This window comes from Carettochelys insculpta, chromosome 2 (assembly GCF_033958435.1).
Source record: "Carettochelys insculpta isolate YL-2023 chromosome 2, ASM3395843v1, whole genome shotgun sequence".
Classification (NCBI taxonomy): Eukaryota; Metazoa; Chordata; order Testudines; family Carettochelyidae; genus Carettochelys; species Carettochelys insculpta.
Window position 1 is genome coordinate 39,085,016 of NC_134138.1, and position 22,759 is coordinate 39,107,774.

General features: G+C 43.1%; 1 protein-coding gene across 4 annotated transcripts in view; it reads right to left on the reverse strand.

Annotated features, from left to right (window-relative positions):
- The window catches only part of ZFPM2 (zinc finger protein, FOG family member 2), a 484,892-nt gene that overhangs the window by 226,518 nt on the left and 235,615 nt on the right, over window positions 1–22,759 (reverse strand). For all 4 annotated transcript variants that reach the window (XM_074986765.1, XM_074986763.1, XM_074986762.1 and 1 more), the window contains one exon: window positions 16,733–16,851. In XM_074986765.1, the coding sequence (XP_074842866.1) occupies window positions 16,733–16,851 (119 nt within the window). The remainder of the gene's footprint in view (window positions 1–16,732; window positions 16,852–22,759) is intronic.

Below are 22,759 nucleotides of genomic sequence, written 5' to 3' on the forward strand. Positions count from 1 at the left end.
TTTCTCACTTAGAATTCAGAAACTAGGTGTTTGGAATCTAACGCACAGGAGAATTCCTAGCCCCATTTAAGTCAATAAAAAATTTCTTACTGACTTCAGTGGGGCAATAATTTAACTCTTTCAAATGCAAGAGTGCCAAAAACCTATTGAAATGAATGGAACTAATGATTTCAGACTTGCTAGTCATGGAATGATAAGTGTCCTCATCAATACTGACACCGTAATTTTCATTCTCAACAACGAAGTCAAATGTCAGTGGTAATAGAGACTGAATCTTCTTTTCACCTGAAGACTCTGTCTATACCAGTGGTTACCAACCTTTTCAGTAACACAGCACGATTCAATAAGACAAACAAATTCATGGCACACACACTTTTTCAGCTGAATCATTTGCTAATAAATGTTTCTGCTCCCTGACAGACCAATGCATCATTTAAACAGCATCCCAGGTCCAACAGACTCCCACTCTTCCTCCCTTCCCTCTGTCCAAGCAGGATGAAAGCAGCTTTGTTGCTTGAGCCCCAGCTGGTGTGGGTTCGTCAATTTCCCCTGTGGTGGTTCTGCAATAAGCCACAGTGAGTAGACACTGATGAAACTTCACAGCACACCAGTGTGTTGGGGCACACATATTGAAAACCATTGCTGTACACTAGCATTATTCTAGCATAATACCCTGTACATCTGCTGTGTATGGGAAGAGACAATGTGGTGAATAAATTGCCAGAGGCTGATGGAGCTCTGTGTATAATGGCACAGTTTACCTCCACTGGCAATAATTTGGTTTTGGGAAGAAGGGGCTTTCGAAATCAGGGGATCCTTTCGGAAGTCCCCTGGCTACATGGGCGGCATACATTTCAAAAGCGGTACTTTCAATTTGCACTCAGCTGCCATTATTCTAATTAGGCACTTCATAGTCATAGAAGCACCTCATTAGTGCATGCTGAAATCCCTCATTACCATGCCTCTTATGAAAGGAGAGGGCTAGCGCAGCTACAGCCTGCGTTTAGTTTTTTTTTTAAATGGGAAGGGAAAAAGTAGATCCTCCAAACTGCTGAATCTTTAAACTTGATACGTTATGTTTACACAATCATAATAGGCAATTTATTTTTGAATCATTGAGAGAAGGTGCTTTAGAAAATAAGAAAGTTATAAATATTTAAAATATGTTCATAAGACAAAAGCAATCACCTTAAATATGGACACTGTGTACATGAGTCTGTAAGTATTTAGTTTTATAAGTGACATGAATAACCACATAAAAAGTGCCATATACACATGATTTTCCATTACTTGAAGTCTTAAAATCAAGACTGGAAGATATGTTAGAGTTCAAACTGAAGTTAATGTAGTTGATGCAGAAATTACTGGGGAAGGTTATGTATCACGCAGGAGGTCAGAATACATGATCATAAGGTCCACCTGGGCTTCAAAATCTATGAATATGGGAAAATATTGTTGCCATACCTAAATGAGATATGCTGAAATGGTGCAGAGGAAATATTGAGATTTTTCCCAGGGAACTGATTTAGAGTAGTAAGAATGATTTGTAATTATTACTGCTTAATTAGTATATTAGCATTAATTCATCTTAATGAGGATGATTTTAACACATAGGTGTCAAGTAATGATCAAAAGACATATTTCCTGAGTTATCAGGAGGCCTCAATTGAAAGAAAGAAGGTAAAACATAGGCAAGAAAATTCATTGAAAAAGCTACCACTAGCACGATGTTAAGGTTGAGAAAGTATCAGAGAGGTAGCCATGTTAGTCTGTATTTTCAAAAAAACCCAAGAAGTCCTGTGGCACCAGCGGGTCTTTGCCCACGAACGCTTATGCTCCAAAATATCTGTTAGTCTATAAGGTACCAGACGACTTCTTGTTGTTTTTGAAGGTTGAGAAAAGAAATATTTAGAATATAAAAAATGGGAAATAAAAATTGGAATTTAATTCTTAACTATAGTCTAGAATATATTTGCCTTAAGCCATGAACTCCATAAAATATATATCTTTAGACACACTAAGTGCCATGCAAGTCTTTATTTTCTCAACATTAAGGCTGCATTAGAACTATACTTTGTTCAGAACATACACTCACAAAGTTGTTTGTTATGGATGTTGCCTGATCACATTTTGGTATTCTGCATCCTGGTGGTAGGTCTACAAAGCAAAATTATTTTGCAGTAACAGCCATTATTTTGAAGTAGCTATCCTAGCGTCTACATAAAGAAAACTCTCTTTCAAAATAATTTTGAAATAGGGTTGGCTTATTTCCAAATAGGTAAATCTGATTCTATGAGAAATAGTGCTTATTTCAAAATAGCTGTATCAAAACAGGTGCTGTTGAGACAGGGAATAGAGCCTATTTTGAAATAAGATGTAGTGCATCCAATGGCTCTATTTTGAAATAGGCTCTATGCATGTAGACGTTGTATTTTGAAATAGCTAAGTGCTATTTCAATATGTATTTTTGTATGTAGCAGCATTGTTTCAAAATGAGCTATTCTGGAGGAGCTGTTCTGGAATAGTGTATTTCAAAATAAGGCTGCAGTGTAGACACAGCCTAGGGTAGCAGACAATAAGTTCCTTAAGTTCAAAACTACCTTTATTTTTTTGTTCAGGGGTTGATTGTTTATTCTAGTCTTTGTTGAATGCCCTTACTATATAAATATCATGCTTAATTTAAATCTGTACTTTAAATATAAATACAGAACAAAGACATAAATGTCCAAATTACAAAGGAAATAACCAACAGTGTGAAAATGGTCTTGATGCACTGTATCCATTCTCTGTTAACATAGGTTTCATACTACATCTCAACAGGCTGCATTATAAAAGGTAAAAAATTAATAAAGGCTATTGTCCACTGTGAACTTTCATAATGAATGAACAAATTCTGTGGTTTTATAACTTGACGCTCTGAAATGTTAATACAAGCGGACAGGGCAATGGAACTGCTGGACCCCTGGGAAAAGTGGGGAAGGGGCTGGCTACATGCTTCTGGAAGGGGTGGGGCCTCAGGGAGAAGGGGTGGGGCTGGGGCATGGCCAGGAACACGACAAGGCAATTTAAAGGTCCCAAAGTGGTAGCTGCAGTGGCCAGGGACCCTGGGCCCTTTTGAATCATCAGACCTCATGGCATCTGCCTCTGTTGTCCCCTCTGTCGGCAGGCCTGTGTTCACACACCTGCATGGTGTGGGAGTCTAAAGTGAATACTCTTTACTGTAATATAATATTTGTGCAGGAATGCTACTCGGTTTGAATGTCCCAGTTTTGGTGAAATGTTTTGCAATGACACTTGCAAACATAATGGATCTATTCTGATCTCAAACACTGGGGTAAATCATGAATGAATACGCATATGACAAATGAATTACAAAGGTGTAAAAGTGGTGTAATCAAGATTAGAATCTATATAGTAATATACACGAGTGACTGACTGCATGCTCACAGGGAGCTACATCCTTGAAGGTATGTATCTGAAGGCAAAAATCTGGCCTATAGCATTCAGGTTAAATTGATAAACACATTACAGTTTAAACAACAAGTCATAGAAAGCTTACATAGTTCTTTTCAGCGGTCTTCGCCTCCAGTCAAAGTGGCTAGTAAACTCTAATATTGTAATTCCAAAGATTAAAAGTGGCTGAATGTTATAGATAGGAGGATTTTAATCTGAAGTGACCAGCTTCAGATTAGGGAGTGAATAACTTAACTATATTTTGAACCTTGGCTGCTCAGACAGTCACAGCCCTTCTGAATCAACCTATGTTATTAGGAAATCTTCTGAAAGAAGCATAGCTTTGGCAGTGAACCTTCAGTATCCCATTAAAGGGTCTCTGCTGTATTCCATTGCTAGTCTGGTCCAAAACTGCACACTTTACTCCCATGGATCCTCTCCACAGCCATTTTGAATCCTCTTTTCCTTATCAGGCTGATACAGACCTGCATCATCCTCTCCTCCCTCTGACAGTGGCGACAACAATGGAGGGATATGATACAACTGCTCATTGTTTCACTTCACAAAATCCTGCCACGGGGCACAGATTAACACCAAAAAATAGATGGCTGAAGCCAAAGAAAAACATTTTTCAGAATGCCTCCACTTGATTAATGAAGTAATGGCATGAACCACTGTTTGACTTTCATCCTGTGCTATGCATGCTTTGCCACTTGTCCTCTAGAAATATCAGCTGTAACTGGGAATTTCTTTTCAACGTTCTTTTCTTCTGAAGGGATCTTACTCCCTCAAAGTTTATAAAAAAGACCACAGGGATTAATACTGATAAATTAATACAAGAACACTATTTTGGTCTGGGAAGGGAAAAAAACAGTGTCTCCTTAAACCAATTCTTAGTATCTGATTACGGGACTACTTATAGGAACTACTTTCATTATGGCTTTACGAGCTGAATAAATGATTTTACCATTTTAGCAAACATTATTTCATTTTTCTTTTCAAGTTATGTTTAATATATACTAAGACCCAGATTTTAGTGTCAGGAGATGGGCAGGTAATACTATGTGTCTTGAAAAATCCACTTGCTTATTTGGCACTCATGAGTTTTAGGAATCATATGTAATACACACATTTAAGACTCTCCAGCCAAGACTGGTGACTAGAATAACACCACCTTCACTCCATAACAGACTTCATTGTTTTTGTCAAAAAGTAAAAGTCAGAAATGCTTTGAGGATCAGTTATTTCCTGCAAGTTAGCAGAAAGATACTGCCTTTTGGTTCCAGTTTTCTAGCCATACACAACCTACTAAAATAGGGGCTACGCTTCTATCAACTATTGTCCACTGTTGGAATTCTGAGCTACTGTCTTTGAACTGAGAGTGAAACGTGGGAAGTTGGGTAGGAAAGCTAAAACCAGCATGCTCAGCTGTGCCCAGGATACCAACTCCATGCATGCATCTGAAGATCTGAGAATACTGCCTATTAGGAGCAAGTAAAGAGTGAGTTTTCCTTGTTTATAAGGATAATACAACACTATAAATATTACTGTGAGGTATGTGATTGTGACTCTTGACTGACTCCTTAATTAACTATCAGACTTTCCTTAGTTCATCTGCTACAGCTACTAACCAATTACATCCATGTCCCAGTGTGGACAGTGCACAAGATAATCATATCAGTGGATTCCACTAAGTCCCGTAGAAATATGTAGGCATGACTAACTGGAAGTCAACAACATGTTATTCCTGTTAGTGTGGTAGCAAATACCATTTTAATCAGTTGTTCAAGATACTCAACCTTTCACTATTCTGAGATGTACATTATTAACGTACTTTAAGCTCGAACTTGAAAGATCTGAAAAGTGTTTGACATCTGGCAAAGTGACTCAATTAATTACTCTGTTGAATTAATTACTGTGCTGAATCCCTTGAACCAATAACTGTGGGTGTAAACTCAGCATCTAAGCACACTTGGCATATAACTCTATTTAAAGGAGTATTATTTCATCTTCAGATTTTACTCAAGGCTGACTAAAAAGAGAGTAATCAGGTTGTATCTTTTGTAATAAGCTAAATGTGTCTTCTGTAGGAGATAGCATCACACTGCTACCACTCCAGAAATCATTAAGGACAGATAATGAATGAAAAGGACTCATATCCAACCATCGCTACAAGTAGATGTGTTGGATGAAGTATGAAAATCCAACTGCAAATACTGTAAAATGGTAGCAAAGAGTTAACAGAATTTTTTTTACTTTCTTTAACAAAGATTTTCTGTTAAAGTTTTTCCAAGAGTGCGTGGTCCATTTATTAACTTTATCACAACAAAAACTTTGCAGTTCTGACGCATAAATGCTTGAAATCTGCTGTCATGTGCTCAGGTGAAACCATGATCAAGTCCCAGGAGATATGGCTTTCCCTAGGTGGGCTTTTTAAAATATGTATAAATAGCAAATAACCAAATACAGCTCCCTTTAAAAACAAAAGAGAACATTTGTTTGAGAGAGATTCTGAATTAAACCTGCAAAATAACGGAAAGTTTAAGAATAAAACAGAAAACCTTAAGAAAAAAAATTACTACATGCTGGCATCAGGATTGTTAGGCCTAAACAATAAATTAAAGTTTTATCAAAACTTTATCATTTTCATACAGCTTTCTCAAGTAACAAGCTAATATGTAGAGGCAGAGGCTTCACTGCTAAGCAAAGATCACCAGGATTTGGAAAAAAGGTCTTCAGAAGAGGACAAAGCCGACCAGAGCACTCCAATTGCATTTCAGGGCAATTTGGAGCTTTCAAAAGCTGTTTTCAATCCAATGTGTAACAAACCCATATTTTTTGCATATTTCCATGAAAAGAGAAGTTACTCACCGGAGTAACGATGGTTCTTCGAGATGTGTCCCCGTGGGTGCTCCACGATAGGTGTCGGGCTCGCCCCAGCGCTGCAGGTCGGATCTTTTCAGCAGTTTCTGCCGGACCGCGCATGCGCCAGCGCGCGCCGCTCCCTTGCGCGCTCCCGGCCGCGTGCGCGATCCGGTCCCCGCCAGTTCCTTGACCAACCGCCTCGGATGCTCCTGAAAAATACTTAACAGAGATCCGAAGCGGGGAGGATGGGCGGGTGGTGGAGCACCCACAGGGACACATCTTGAAGAACCATCGTTACTGCGGTGAGTAACTTCTCTTTCTTCCTCGAGTGTCCCCGTGGGTGTTCCACGATAGGTGACTACCCAGCAGTAACCCAAGATAGCAGGTGGGTAATCAGTTCATGTGCAGCTTGTCCCTGAGAGGACCGCTGTCGAGAGACGGGTATCCTCTTGGAATACCCTGTGAAGGGCATAATGCTTGGCGAAGGTGTCATAGGATGACCAGGTCGCCGCTCTGCAAATGTCTTTTAGCGCAATGCCCTTGAGAAAGGCTGTTGATGCTGCCACCGCCCTAGTGGAGTGAGCCCTAGGCGGGGCTAGTAAAGGAGTCTTTCTAAGTTCGTAGCACATTTTTATGCAGGATACGATGTGCTTTGAGATTCTCTGCAAAGAGAGACCTTCTCCTTTTGATTTGGGAGCGAGAGAGACTAGGAGTCTATCCGTTTTCTGGAAGGACTTAGTCCTGTCTATATAGAAAGCCAGCACCCTCCTCACGTCCAAGAGGTGTAGGCGCGCCTCTTTGTTGGAGTTATGAGGCTTTGGATAAACGAGGATAAAACTATAGGTTCGTTAATATGAAAACTCTGAAGAAACTTTGGGAACAAAGGCTGGATGCAGCCGTAAGGTTATCGCCTCCTTGGAAATTACTGTGCAGGGTGGTGTTGCCATAACTGCCGCAAGCTCGCTCACCCTGCGAGCTGACGTGATTGCAAGAAGGAAGGTTGTCTTTATCGTAAGGAGACAGAGGGAAACCATGGCTAAGGGTTCAAACGGTGGTCCCGTCAGCGCATTAAGCACCAGGTCCAAGCTCCACGAAGGTGGAAGCGGTTTCCGAGGGGGGTATAGGTTTACCAGCCCTTTGAGGAACCTGGTAACCATGGGATGGGCAAACACCGTGTGCCCTTCCTCTTCATGTCTGAAAGCCGATACAGCGGCAAGGTGGACCTTCAACGAGGATAGGGAGAGTCCGCCTCTCTTGAGGTCCACTAAATACTCTAGTATTACAGGTATATGCGCAGCAAGGGGGGCTCATTGCTTGGTAGAACACCATGCAGTGAATCGAGTCCATTTTTGCTTATAGGGCTTCCTGGTGGAAGTCCTCCTGCTACTTTCTAGGACTTGTTGCACTCCCTCCGCACACATGCTCTCTAGGGAGCTGAGCCATGGATTAACCATGCTTGCAGTCGCAGGCCTCGGGGGTGTGGATGCACTATGGACCCGTGGGCTTCCGTGAGCAGATCCGGTGCCACCGGGAGGGGCATCGGTGGACGGTCCGACATGCGCATGAGTAAGGGGAACCATTGTTGTCGATCCCACGTTGGGACTACTACGATCATTCGGGCTTTCTCTCTCCTGGCTTTCTGCAAGACTTTGTGGATAAGCACTGTGGGAGTACAGGCGTAGAGCAGGGGGCCCCTCCACGAGATCGCGAATGCGTCCCCCAGGGATCCCCATCCCAGTCCTGCCCTGGAGCAGTATTATGGGCACTTCTTGTTGTGTTGAGTGGCAAACAGGTCTACCTGGGGAAATCCCCATGCGTGAAAAATCGGTCGTAGCAGATCGGAACGGATCTGCCACTCGTGTGTGAGTGCGAAGCGCCTGCTCAGCTGGTCTGCCTTCACATTGTGAGCGCCTGGTAAATACGAGGCTTTCAAGGTTATATTGTTGGCAATGCACCAGTTCGACAATTGGACTGCTTGCGCACATAAGGCACGGGACCAAGCTCCTCCTTGCCAATTTATATAAAACATGGTGGAGGTATTGTCTGTACTGATCCCGACTACTTGCCTTGTATATGGTCTCGAAAGTGTTTGCAGGCATTGAACACTGCTCTGAGCTCCAGTATATTTATGTGCAGTGACTGTTACGTGGAGGACCACACCTTTTCACCCATGTGTGCTCCCCACCCTATGTTGGAGGCGTCAGTAGTGAGAAAAACAGATATTTGTGGTTGGTGAAAGGGCACCCCTGTTAGCATGTTCTTGGGGTCACCCACCATTGCAGGGATCTGCGCACCTCTGTCGTGGGCAACACCACCCTGTGGACAGTGTGTGCTGCTGGTTTGTAGACGCTCGCCAGCCAGTGCTGCATGCTGTGCCTATGCAATCGGGCATTCTGTACCACAAACGTTGCTGCTGCCATGTGGCCCAGCAGCTGTAAGCACGTCAGAACCGGCACCGTAGGGCTGAAGGTGATGACTTGCACGAGGGAACCAATGGCATGAAAGCGGGCATCTGGTAGATAAACCCTTGCTGTGATGGAATTTATACGTGCTCCTATGAACTCTATGTCCTGTGCGGGGTCTATCTTTGATTTTGCCAGATTGACGACCAGGCCCAGCGAAGAGAATGTGTCTGCTGTGACGCGTATCATGCGAAGTACCTCCTCCTTCGAGGCCCCTTTCAGTAGGCAGTCGTTTTTTTTTTTTTCAGATATGGGAATATAAACACCCCCTGTCTGTGCAGGTAGGCTGATACCACTGCCAAGGTCCTGGTGAAGACTCTGGGGGCCGAGGAGAGGCCGAACGGCAGAACCTTGTACTGAAAATGTTCTTTGCCTACCATAACCCGGAAAAAACGCCTGTGAGGCGGGTGAATAGTTATGTGGAAATACGCGTCTGGTAAGTCGAGGGCTGCGAACCAATCTCCATTGTCCAGTGCCGTAAGTATAGAGGCGACTGTGATCATCCGAAAGCGTTGGTTGCGCAAGTACCGGTTGAGGCCTCGAAGATCTAGGCTGGGCCTCCAGCCTCCTGTCTTTTTCTCTGTGAGAAAGTATCTTGAGTAGAACCCTTTCCCTTGGAGTTGCTCCGGCACTCTTTCCACTGCCCCTATAAGCATAAGATGGCCTACCTCCTGCTTGAGTCTCGCTTCGTGGGAGGCGTCCTTTAGGTGAGGTCTGGGTGGAGGTTGTGGCGGTGGGAGCGACTGGAAGGGAATCGCGTAACCCGTGGCTATGATCTCCACTACCCATTTGTCTGTGGTGATCTCTTGCCACTGGTCGTAGAATGGTCGGAGGTGATGGTGGAACAGTAGCTTTGGATGACATTGCGCGATGGTAGCAATAGTGCAGCCCTCGATCTGTGTGTCAAACTTGTGGCCTTTGGCCCTGCCCCGAGGACGCACGGCTCTGTTGAGAACGTCGCCTGGGAGTTCTGTACTGTTGGTGCTGTTGATGTCGCCCTTGCTTGTAGCCCCTGTGGTACTGGGGACGCTGTGGTTGATACTGCAAACAGCTTCTGCGTGTCAAAGGGGAGATCAACGATCTTCGCCTGCAGATCCCTCGGGTTACCCGATGTCTGGAGCCAGGACTCCCTGCTCATGACCACTGCCATAGCTGTTGAGCGTGCTGCCGTATCCGTTACGACTAGGGCGATCTGAACTCCTGTCCTCGAGGCTGCGTAGCCTTCCTGCATGATGGCCTTGAGCTCCGGCTTCGTGTCCTCTGGAAGCGAGCCCATGAGGGAAGTCAGCCTGGAGTAGTTGTAGAAATTATGGTTCGCTAGATGCGCTGCGTAATTCGCCATTCTCAACAGTAGGGTAGAGGAGGAGTAGACCTTTCTGCCGAACAACTCTAGTTTCTTGGCATCTTGTCCGTTCCCCGTCTTGTACTGAGAAGTTTTCGACCTCTGTTGAGATGATTCCACCACCAGAGAATTTGGTTGCAGGTGGCTGAACAGGAACTCCATGCCCTTCGTCGGGATGAAGTACTTCTTCTCCGCTCTCTTGTTTATAGGCGGAGTGGACGCAGGGGTCTGCCAGATTGTGGTGGCGGACTCCATGATTGCTTCATCAGCAGAATAGCTATTTTGGAAGAGGCCGGAGGTCTCAGGTTTTTAAGGAGCTTATGGTGTTTCTCCTGCACCTCTGCTGTTTGGATGCCTTGTGTGAAGGCCACCCTTTTAAACAGCTCTTGGAACTGTTTGAGATCGTCCGGAGGATGGACGTCCCCTGGGGCCGTGGCCTTGTCAGGGGAAGATAGCGAGGAACCGCTAGGGTAAGCCTCTCTGGACCCCTCTGGGTCCTGTTGACGGTGATACATCCTCTCGCTAGATACTTGCGAGGGAAAATCTCGGGGTTCCAGAATCAACTCCCCCTGAGATATCTGCGTTTCCGTCCCCGTCCGCGATTGCCCTCGGGGATATTGAAACGTCTGGGGGGATCTGTCCCTGGGAGTATGCCTATGGTGTCTATGCCCCACGTGATAGGGGCGACCATGGCAACACGGGCACTGTTCCGGAGATGGAGACCTGGACCACTCTGGAGGCGTGTACCCCCTGCGTCTGGGGGAGCGAGATCGTCTGGGTGATTGAGATAATGGAGAGACTGATTTGTGGCAGTACTCCAGGGGTTCAAAGCCCAGGAAGGGCGATGATGGTCCGAGCCATGGTGATGCTGGCTGTAGGAATGGGGATGGGGGCTCAGGGTATACTGGAGGTGACCCCTGCCGCCTCGTTGAGGTCTGCAGCATAAGTGAAGGGCTTAGAGCGAGTAGCCCTGGAGCCCTGTCTGGAGAAGGGCTGCAGTGCCGGGTTTTCTGTGCTGCCTTTCCCCTCCCCTGTGGGGCTGGCTCCACCCCTTTCTGTGTTGGGGATCTCGGTCCTGCTGTCTGCGCTGCGCTCGGCATGCTCCGCTGCGGTGCCACACGGGTGGTCTCCCCCGGTGCCTGCAGGCCGCGTGCCTGCGAGCTCTGCACCGCCGGTTCCCCAGGGGTCGGTGCCGCTAGCTGCGGTGCCGCCGGTTCCGGCGCTTGCCTGGCTGCCGCCCTGCCCACGGTGCGGGGCGGCTGTTTGATTATCGGAGGCTCAGCCTCTGCCACGTGCGTCTCTGCGCCGCCGCCGCTCAGCTGTGACTTCGGCTGGGGGCTATGCACTCCACCCATCCCGCTTGCTGTGGCTGCCAGCAGGGATCGGGTTGGTGAAAGCTTCCTCTGTTTTTGCGCTGATGGGGTTAGGGAAGCAGCTTTCCTTTTATGGGCCCCTGCGGGTCCCTCCTGCTGAGGCCGCTCCGGCGCGTCTGGCTGGAGGGCCTTGTCAAAGAGCAGCATTTCCAGCCGCATCTCTCTGTCCTTCCTTGCTCTGGCTGTGAGCTTTGCACAGAAGGAGCATTTCTGTGCCCATCAGAGGCCGGCATCGCTTTGCGGCATGACTCACACTTTTTGAATCCTGAAGAGGACATTGTGGTGAGTCTTTTTGTTGTTAATAGGGTACTTAGCACCTTCTCTGTGCCTGTTCCCCTCTCGGACTCAGCCTGCCGCGGCAGGAGGCCTAATGGCCTTACGTCCCCGGGCCTCCGCTGCTCCACGCGCTGCTAAGGCTGTAAAACTTTACTTTTTACTCTCTTTTTTTTTTTGAAAACAATAACAAGCTGACTTAAGCTAAAGACTGAAAAAGAAGCTCTAAACACTTTAAAAACATTAAATACGCTAACTCTGGTCATAGCCTGAGCGGATTCCGTCTGCAGCCAATGGCGGTTAAAGAGGAACTGGCAGTTCCTGGCATGCGCGGTCCGGCAGAAACTGCTGAAAAGATCCGACCTGCGGCACCGGGGCAAGCCCAACACCTATCGTGGAGCACCCACGGGGACACTTGAGGAAGAATCTGAGTTTTCTGATTCAGAACAGAGAAGGCATGTGTATTTCTCTCTCTTTAGCCTGGTGGTCAGGGCACTCACCTAGCATGTGGAAAGCCTATGCTCTAGACCATACACTGTTTGATTCAAAGCAGAGTTTTTTCATCCCTCACCAGTGTTGGGGCCCTCAGCAGAAGAATTCCTCCCTCTCTCACACACACAATACTAAAACAGGCAAGTTCTTAAGAATGAATGTCAACCTGAAGAAACTGCTCACTCAGCTTATGCCTAGTTCTGTCTCTGTCCCAGATCATTCTCAATCGGGGATAACAAAGTACTAGAACCCTCATCTCCCATCTCTAGGTCAGTGTCTCAACCATCAGGCAATAGAATGAGAGCTGACATTGCTTTCTATTTTTGAATAAAGCTTTGTTGAAACTGATACTTTCCTGACAGATGTTTCAGCTTTGACAAAACAGCATATTTCAGTAAAACTTTGTCAAAAACTGGTCTGACCAGCTCTAGAAGAAGAGAGAGGAGCTGAAATACACCCATGAGAGTCCAAAGAAAGAGCAGATGGCCTCCTCTATTGGCTATTGTTGCTCTCCAATTCATTGAGAGAAACAACAAAACAGCAGCAGTATCACTGTCACACTACCAGTTAATTCTAATTATGCCAGTTAGCACTCCTATGGTTAAAGCTCAATCACAATTTGTATTATATGCTGCACTGTTTCTAATTCGTAACCTGAAAATTTTTATTCAAATTTTAAATACATAGTGGGAAATTTGGCAAAAATTTCCTTGGTACTACCATCTATGGTAGCACTAAACGAATGCTTCTCAGGATCCCAAACTGGGTCACAACCCCATTTTAATAAAGTTGGTATGGGTGGTGTTAGACTTGCTGGGGCCCAGGATTGAAGGCCAATCACCACTAGCCAGGGCAAGGCCCAAGTCAGAGCCACACTTTCCTGGGAAGCAGGACTCAGGTTTCAGTTTATACCTTGGGCAGCAGAATTCAGGTTACAAGACCCTCACCTGGGCAGAAACCAGTGGGTTTTATTCTACCAAATTGGAATATCTTTGCCCTCCCTCTTATCTCGGGTTTCTGAGGCTTTGTTTCCCTGCTCAAAAAGAGTCATGGTGCATTTAAGTTTGAGAACCCGTGGATTAGATAAAGAACTAATTTAGAGCTAATGTCAGTGACTATGTTACATAAACTTTCTCTTATTAGGTCAGAACACACAACCATTTGAACCACTGTCACCTGGCACCTTCAGGACCTGACTGGTGCCAGATGAGAGAATTTGACAAACCACGAGAGACCAATAATGTCTAGCATATTACCAACACTTCCACAGCTTACTGGGCTCTTAGAAGACATGTAGGGGTAAATTACAGCTAAATAAAAGCACAGAACACTGAGAAACAGGACTGGTTGCTGGAAACAAACTTTATGGGACCACAGGAAACTTGGCCACACCCATGATTAAGTGGTCATCCTGCTAACTAAAATCATGCTGGACTACAGATGTGGGATGAGAGAGTTTTGGATTAGAGAGGTTCAAGATGTACAACTAAAATGTCAGGACCTACCAGAAACCTTATTTATACTAGTGTCCACATGCCCATCACTGCTCCACCTAATGGAGCTGAGATGGAAGAGGTATCGGTGGGAAATTTTAGGAGAGCATTCCAAAGAGACACAGGCACAGTACATCAGATGTTGGTGAAGGAATCAACTCTGTGATAGCATGGTGCTAAGTGCTTTATTGCATATAAATTAGACAAATAGAACTGAAAGAGCACGTATGTACCAGATTTTCTATGTGCCCAGAGTCAAATTAGTCAAAATGTGAATTGCTAAATTCTAAAAATCCCACTTTCCTTATTTAGGTTCCTGTAATGGGACCTGAGTTCTTTTGAAAATTGAGCCCCAGCTGTGAATGCAGAGCACTTTCAAAATCTAGCCTTATTGTTACTAGCCTATTAGTCCATAACATGTTTTTATATTAAACAAAAACCCCATACATTAAAATGGTTAAGAAACAATTAAAAATGGAGATTACACATAAAGGCTGTGTCTACACTAGCCCCCTTCTTTGAAGGGGGCATGGTAATCAGTCTGAGTGGAAAATACTAATGAAGTGCTGTGATGAATATGCAGCGCCTCATTAGGCTAATTCTCCCCATGGCAACTTTGAAGTTGCAAACTTCAAAGCACCGGCATGCCATGTAGTCATGGGCACTTCAAAGTACCAATGCAAAAATTTGGTTGTGACAGCACTTCCAAGTTGCATGGGCACTTTGAAGTGCCCATGGCTACATGGCATGCTGGTGCTTTGAAGTCTGCAATGTCGAAGTTGCTGCGGGGAGAATTAGCCTAATGAGGCGCTGTATATTCATTGCAGCACTACAGTAGTATTCTCCGTTCAGGCTGATTACCATGTCCCCTTTGAAGAAGGGGGCTAGGGCAGACACAGCCATAGATTAACAACCGTCCTTCTTCATTACAATTTTTCACAGGCACACTTGGAGGACAATTATACAGCAAATGTATTTTAAATATAGAATTGTATACTGTGGTATATTATAATGAAAAAGTTTCACAGTTCTCCATGTGAGTAATGTGGTCCTGAACACTCTGTATAGCAAATACTGATCTGCTAGATCAGGAGTCAGCAAGCATTCTGAGGCAGAGTGCCAAAATTTGACCTCTGTGTATGATCTGATTGCTGGTTATGCTTTTAATAGTCCTACTTACAACAGCTTCATTAATAACTGAATACAGATGCAGAGCTTTAGCGTTTAGGTGGTGGTTGGTAGCATTAGCTGGTCTTTTGTTAATCCACAGGCAGCATGGCTTTGAGCAAGCTCCTGGCTGTATGGGGGATGAGGGGCAGGGTTGAGCTCCTGCCTCCAGTGCTAATGGAAATTGGCTCATGTGCCACTCTTGGCACCCTTGCTAGGGGTTGCTGACTCCATGCTAGATGGTAACTCCTGCAGAGCACTGTCCTTTCAAGGAAATGAAGATTTTATCTCTCTACTACATCTGGCATCTTACCCTGTTTTTTTTTTCCTTTTCAAAAAATGATTTTTTTTTTTAAATAACCAATGGAAAGAAACCCAATCTACACAAAACCTAATGCTGAGAATGAGACTTAATTACAAACAAAGAAATAGAAAAAGGAATGACACTATTGTTAGCATTCTTATTGCTCAGCATTGCAGTACTTACATGGGCTAGTGATTTCAGCGAACAGTAAACCCCTGAGATATGTGCAACTGAGTTGTGCATGTCTTGGGTTAAAGCAACTGCCGCTCCTGATAGGAGTGGGAAACCACGCCTGTCAGGGGCAGTAGCCTGACTCTTGCCGCCCCTGACAGGAGCGGTTTCCTGCTGTTGGGGTGGCAGACACTCCTGTCAGTGGCACCAGTGAGAGTCAGGCTGTCATCCCTGACAGGAGTGGGGAAACTGTTCCTGTCAGGAGTGGTAGTCTGACTCTTGGTGGTTGCCCCTGGCAGGAGTGGTGGGGAGCTGGGAATCAGGCAGCAGTCTGGCGCCTGGATCCTCTCCAATTGCAGAGCTGGGAAGCTGACCAGCTGGCGCCAAGGAGTGCAAGGGAGCTGGGAGCCAGGCTGCCTCTGATTTCTGGATCCCCTCCACTGGCTAGAGCCAGGAAAATGACCGACACTGGTACCATGGACAGTTTCCTGGATCTGCAAAAAGAAAGGGAGTCAAGATCCATGCTGCTGCCTGGTTCCTGGCTGCCCTGAACTGGCAGAAACCAGGAAACTGACCAGCCTGGATTTGGACCCAGGATGCCCCTTGTTTCCCAGCTCCCCACCACTCTGGGAGCCAGGAAACTGACTAGCTCTGGTAGGCTGGTCAGTTACCTGGCTTCTGCAAGCCCAGGAGAGCAGGGAACCAGGCTGCAGCCTGCTTCCCATTCCCCCCCGACTTGCGTGAAAATTTTAGTTAAGCAGGAGTTGCAGGAATGCAAGCTCTGTGTAACTTGAGGGTTTACTGAAGTCAGGGCTAGTGTGGATTATACCTCACATAATACTAGGCACTCATGTCAGAATCCTTCAATAACTTGATTCAATGGCTAAAAGTTGAAGACAGGTTCTGTATCTCTGTTTACAATGCTGTTTAGCAGGGGTTACATTAATTTAAATACAGGTTAACATAGTTATTTATGTATTTTCTATGCAGTTTATTAATACGAATTTTTCAATAATTAATTTGAGGTCTGAAATAGTTAAAAAACACTCTGATATGTTATTAAAAGTGAAAGATATCAGTTTTGCTTGGCAGATAAGTAAAGAATCATAAACTCTCCTAATTGTAAAGTAACAAGTTTATGACCATTAATCTGTGCCTTGCATAATTTGTTGTAGACTGCTGCAATAGATGGGACTGCTTGGAAAAGATCCAAATAGCACTGTCCATGAAAGCTTACAATGGTTGTTTCTAAGCAATTTGATTGAGTAGTAATAATGACTAATTCCTATGGGATGACCAGAATTATAATAAAGTCAATCCACTGGGCATCTACATACCAAGGTGTTATTATTCAGATCCATCTTCCCAGCAAAAGGACCCCATGTTGTTCCAATTGGAAGCTGCTGCCGACTCTGAATCTTGCGCTCCCCATCCTTCTGGAACATTTCCAACTCTCCTGCAAACAAAGAAAAAAAGCACCACTTAGAGTACTTTCACTTATGCCTTGACAACAACCACCTCTGCCTTTGTGTTTGTTTTACATTTACAATGTTCTGAGTACCCATATAATGGGAATTAATTATGCTTGTCTGAAGAAAAACTGATCTTGTCATCCTGAGGAAAAAGAAAACCTAAGCCTTTTTCCTTATAATTATATTCAAATTTGAGTTATAAAGTCCCATTTCTTTCTTGCATCTTTTCACACCTATTATATTTTGAAGGAATTTTTATTTAGTAAGTCTTTCAGAATGAGAGAAAATACCAGTTATGCAAGAGGCTTTGATCAAATGCTGAGGAGGAGGTGATGGCTGCAGAAAAAAAAGGTGTAATAGGAAGTACAACATTGCAGTTAATACACCTTCTGCATTTCATTGTAAAAAGGGGTCAAATTCTAAGTATTTATTCAAGCAGAATTTCTATTGGGCCAAATTCTTTTCATTTACAACAACCTGGGTAATTCCATTGACATCAGAGGAATTCCTCTGGGTATATATTGGTATATAGATTAAAAGAATTGCCTCAACTAAAGTTTTGCCTGAGTTAAAGTTTTAGAATTTGGCCCAAAGTAACTGAGGCTAGTAGATCCAGCACCAACATATTTGCTCTATAATGGGTGGGGGTGGGCAAACTACTGACTCTCTGAGCCATACAAAATAATCTTCAGCAGTTCAAGAGCCAGGTGCTCCTTCCAGGGATCAGAACATGTGCCCTGTTGCAGGATGGTGTGCCTAGCTGCTTAAGCCCCAAGCCCCAACAGGTACCTCCCTCAGGGCTGAAGCTTCCATTGGGAAGAAGTCTTTAGACCCAGTGTTGCTCTGCAGGGCAGAAGATTGAAGCTTCCCTTGTTCCCAGTCTGATAGGTGGAGAATGGAGTCGGGGCTCTGTGAGAAAGAGCCACTTTTGACTCATGAGCCAGTTTGGTCACCCTTGCTCTATAATGCAAGAAAAGTAAGAAAAATTGGGGGCCAATAACTCTGTCACTATTTTTTCTTCTACCAGAAAAAAGTCACAATACATCTCTGTGCTACATTTTCTCACTTACAGGGAGGAAGTAAAAAGTGAAAACATTATATATAATAGGTAAGTTAGTTTCTTTCTGAAAGTAACACTTTCAAGACTAAATGAAACAATTACTTTCTTTCACTGTTTAACTTCCCCTCTCAATGTTCCAGTGGAGTTAAAAAGGAGCAGAAATGTGTATGTGGGAGGTTGGCGGGGGGAAGAGGGAAAGTGGGCACTTTTCCAGAAATGTAAAATAAAAGTATCAAAATTATTGAAAAATTTCTGTTTTAGCAGTTTTCCAATTAACATTTTTACAAGATATAGAAAGTACTTAAACAATTTTGCCAACTTTTTTTAAGAAAGTTCCATTTTTAACAAATACTGTTGCCCATCTGAGCACTGGCCTTTTTGAAGTTCATTATTTTGGATGAAATCGTGTGCTTACATGAAGTCATGATCTTATATACAAAAGCCACCCTTTTTACTTGGGTTTTTATTGGTGTTTGAGTTTGTGTGTGTGATCCTTCTTTTGAGATGTTTTAGTAGGTTTTATGCCCTTTTGGAGTTTTGTATTTTTAAATCTTTTCATATATGTTTATATTTTTAAAAAAATTTGTAAGCTGCTTTGAATATCTGAAATAGAAAGGTAAGGTAAACATATTTTAAATAAATAAAATACTGAAGTTAATAATAAAGCTCACCCTAAGATGGGGCCAGAATTTCACCCTAAATGCCTCCCCTCTATGGTACCAACTATCCTTCCCTTCACATAAAGATCAGCTGTGACAATAGTTCTTGTCTTCCACATCAATGTAATCCTTCTCATCAACAGCAAATATATAAATCACAAGTGTGATTTTTTTCACAAAGGTCATAGGGATTCTACCTACTCTAATACTAAACAGGATGCATGTCCCAAATTTAGAGATGGTGATGATTGTGAAACTGACCTTGTGGAGGTAGGAATGAAGGGAATGAGAATTTCTCCTTTGTAAGCAATCCCCCAGCTTTCAACACATCTCCTACAACTAGCCACTCATGTGAATATCTGGATTTATGATATATCCACATAGGCAGAAGGTTTTCCTTGTTTATGTGAATAAACCCTGATTATTTTCCAAAGAGCAGAATTGGTTCTGGGTTCTGTTTCCAAGCAAAGACATCTGTATTACAGTGGTGAGTGCAGCTGACTGCAAAAATATTTCATTAAGAATGGAGGTGCTTATCCTTCATGTAAACTGGCACAAATCCATTCAGCTGTATTGATTTACACCAGTTTACATATGTGCAAATAAGTATTCTTGACAACATCTTCATACTTTTGCAAAGGTGACATATAAATTGGAGAGTTTAATTATGCAGCAATTATATCTAACATACTTAAAAATGTCCACAGAAATAATGAAATAAATGAAATTAACTTTTAAACAGTCCCTATACACTAATTTAGAGATGCAGAGGGCTTTTCAGAGCTGCAGATCAATACGTTGTACACCCACACACTGCAGTATAGATGAAACCAAGAGAATTAGCTTGCTTTTTACACACTAAAAAAAGCCAGGTCTATGGACATGTCACATTTAACTGATACCAGAGGAATCATGAGAATCTTTGAAAACCCTTTTAAAAAATAATTCAGCCTCCCTTTCTGACACTGACATTTTTCATCTGAAAAGAGTTCAGATTCAGTCACACACTGACTCCTTATCTGTACCTGTGGATTTACAAGCAGGCCTGTCTTTTAATGGATTAAGAACGACAAATTTAGGGCAGATCATTCAGTGATACCCAAACATCTAGTAAAGTTCTAAAGTGCACACATTCATGCTTTCTTTTATTTAAATAAGCAAGAGTCCTAACACAAGAAAACAAGCATAAAATCAGCAATCACTTTTCAAAATAACTGACTTTTTTTCCAAGTTGACTACAGAATAGGCTATCGGGTCCCTTCTTTCATTCTCCTTACTCTATTATGTCTAAATGTGTGTTTTAGTGCAAACCATGGATCTCCGCACTGCATTACAGTTGAATTACAGGTGAATCATGTCCAAGCTGTTTTAAAATGTGCTCTTGTAGGGTTATTATAATATACTCCAAGTAGCAAGTACTTTAGCGAAGGTCATAAAACATGGTGTATTATAACCTCCTCAATTCCCATGCTCATATCTCTCCAAAACAAGACATGGGCTGAAATTTTTCAAGCTTGGATGTACCTGAAGCTACATTTGCCTCACCAACCATTTTAAAATTACAGATCAGTGCTTTTTGTGGGGAAGGAGGGTTTTCGTTTTATCCCTTTGTAAATAAATGTTAATCACACTTTCTTTGAACAAGGATGAAAAAAAAATCCAACAAGGTTTGATGCTTGGGAAAGTTGTTCTCATTCAGGATCTTTCCTTGTCTGAGAAAAAAAATGAAATTTAATGAGTGTTGACTTCAAAACCAACCCTGAGAAAATTTTGACAGGCATCTACTGAGATTTTGTACAGAACCTCTATCCATATCCTGTTTATCACATCACTACATACATTCCTCTCTCTGAGCAGAATGACATTGGCACTAGGATTTATAGGAGAAAGATAACAAATATCACTAATAGAAATTATCCTCAAAACTCCCTCAAACACTGAGGGTTCGGGCACAACAAAACAAAACAAAACAGGTGTAGGGTGTTTGTGACTTTTATTGTATTTTGCCATATTCTATATACCTGAATTTTTGTGTACAGTGGGAGACGACAAAACTGTAGTAAAGAACAGATCATACTTGTGCGATGAAAGCGTAATGGTTCTCCACTATTTTGCTTGTCTATGCCACGCTTCCCTTAGATGAAAGCAAATGACATCAGAGTCATGACAGAAAGGCCAGTCTGAGGATCTCAATGGAGACTGTGTTCAGATGAAAGTGTGTGTTTACACATGAATTGAAAAGGATTCCCCTAAACCTCTCTGTAGCTGAAGAGTTTAGATCAGCCCTGGTACAGGGCATGATGGTCTGAGAAGCTACTGTCTTTTCCTTGACTGGAGCTCCAGCTGGCCACATACCACACTGCAGAGGAAGGAGAGATGCTCTGGTTATTCTAACACATGGTTACTAGCCAAGGGTAGGGATCCTAGACAAAATGATCTAAAAGATTGATAAGTTCTGCCTTTCTTTAGGGAAATTTCTGGCAAAGGAAAGCTTCCTTTCTCACACAGCCTCCAAGGGGAAAAGGGGAAAAGCTGAGGGTCAACAACCAGATTCAGCTCTCTGATTCTGTATTCCAGCCCAAATAGAGTGAGAAATTCTATGTTCAATGTGCTCTTTGCAATTTCTGATTATTCAACATACTGAACAACTTTGGCACAGATCTAACGTATACCTTTACACATAATAACACGTGGTAACAAACACAATTCATACCCAGAGATGGAAGAGAGCAGCAGCGTCCAATAGGAATTCAACGATTGCCACACTTGTGGTTGCAATTCTTCCATATTTACCACATTTCCCACCACTGCTCTAAATAAATGCCCCCCCACCCAGAGTCAGTAACCCCGAGCACACACTCTTTCAAATTCAATGCCAGCAACTCACCAGAGCTGCCAGAGCTGCTGCCAAAGTTTCAGCCAGGGCCACCACATGCCTCTCCCACCAAGCAGTGGAGCGTGTGCAGAGCAGGTGGATGGCACTTCCCTAGTGTGGCTCTCAGGAGGAGCTGCATTTAAAGGATCCAAGAGCCGCATGTGGCTCTAGAGATGTAGTTGTCACAATGTGGTCTCCTAGTCACCACATGTGTCAAGTGGTGAACATATTGGACACCCCTGGAATATAGTTTTTGAATGCATCATGACTACTATGTCAAATGTAAACATCAGACTGTTAGTTATATTTTATTGTATTCATTCAACAGTGCATCCCCAAACCTGCTAATTGTCCTATTGAGAAGTACAGTACAGAACATTACTGAAGAACCCACTAAGAAATATGAGTACAAGGGAAATAAATGTCATGCATTGAAGGTTTGTAAATTAAGTACCATCTGAAATGAATGCATATTTCTTTTTTAGTGATATTTACTTCAATTTCCTTTGCAGTTTGTTCTTCAAGAACATCCTTATTTCCAGCTTGCTGAGTAGCTTTATTCAAAATATTTGAGACACTTTGTATGGGCTAATCAATTTTGGTAAAAGATAATGTTGCTAGTACTGTGGGCTGTTTCTCTTATCTTATTGATATTGCATACTTTTAAAGTCTGTGATTAGTCAAAGACTTACGATAGCTGCATTGTAAAAGAAGCTCCAAGTCATGACTCACTAGTGCAGCCAACAAACATCCCATGGCTTTTAATATATCAAGCCACTTTGGTAGACGTTGGGCCAAAATTAAAGAACTCTTCTGTAGGAAATTCTTTCTTAATTGTAGATATTGTAAGGGATATCCCTAACTCACTAATAATTAAGTGGGAAATGTTCTACGTTATTTAATAAATCATAACCCGCTTATTTATAATGTCAGAAAATGTAGTGTTCTGTATATCAGCAGTATGCAACAAGAGTTATTGGCTTATTATAGAATTTGACCATGGTTTCAAGTATCAGAGGAATCCAAATATGTTAAATATAGTACAATAAATGGTATTTTCTGAACACAATGACCACTGGATTTCAGCCATCTTCCCACTCTCTACATTAAGAAACAAAGGTACACAGCTGAATGTGAAACAAAGGCAGGACCTGTTGGGCACAGTTACTATACTCATAAATAATTCTGACTGCATCTACATGTTTAAAATATTAAAAAAATGCAGGAAAGTAATTTGCAACTTACTGGCAATAACCTTTTATTAGGACTAGCCTTAGAAGAGGAGGCCATTTAGCAAA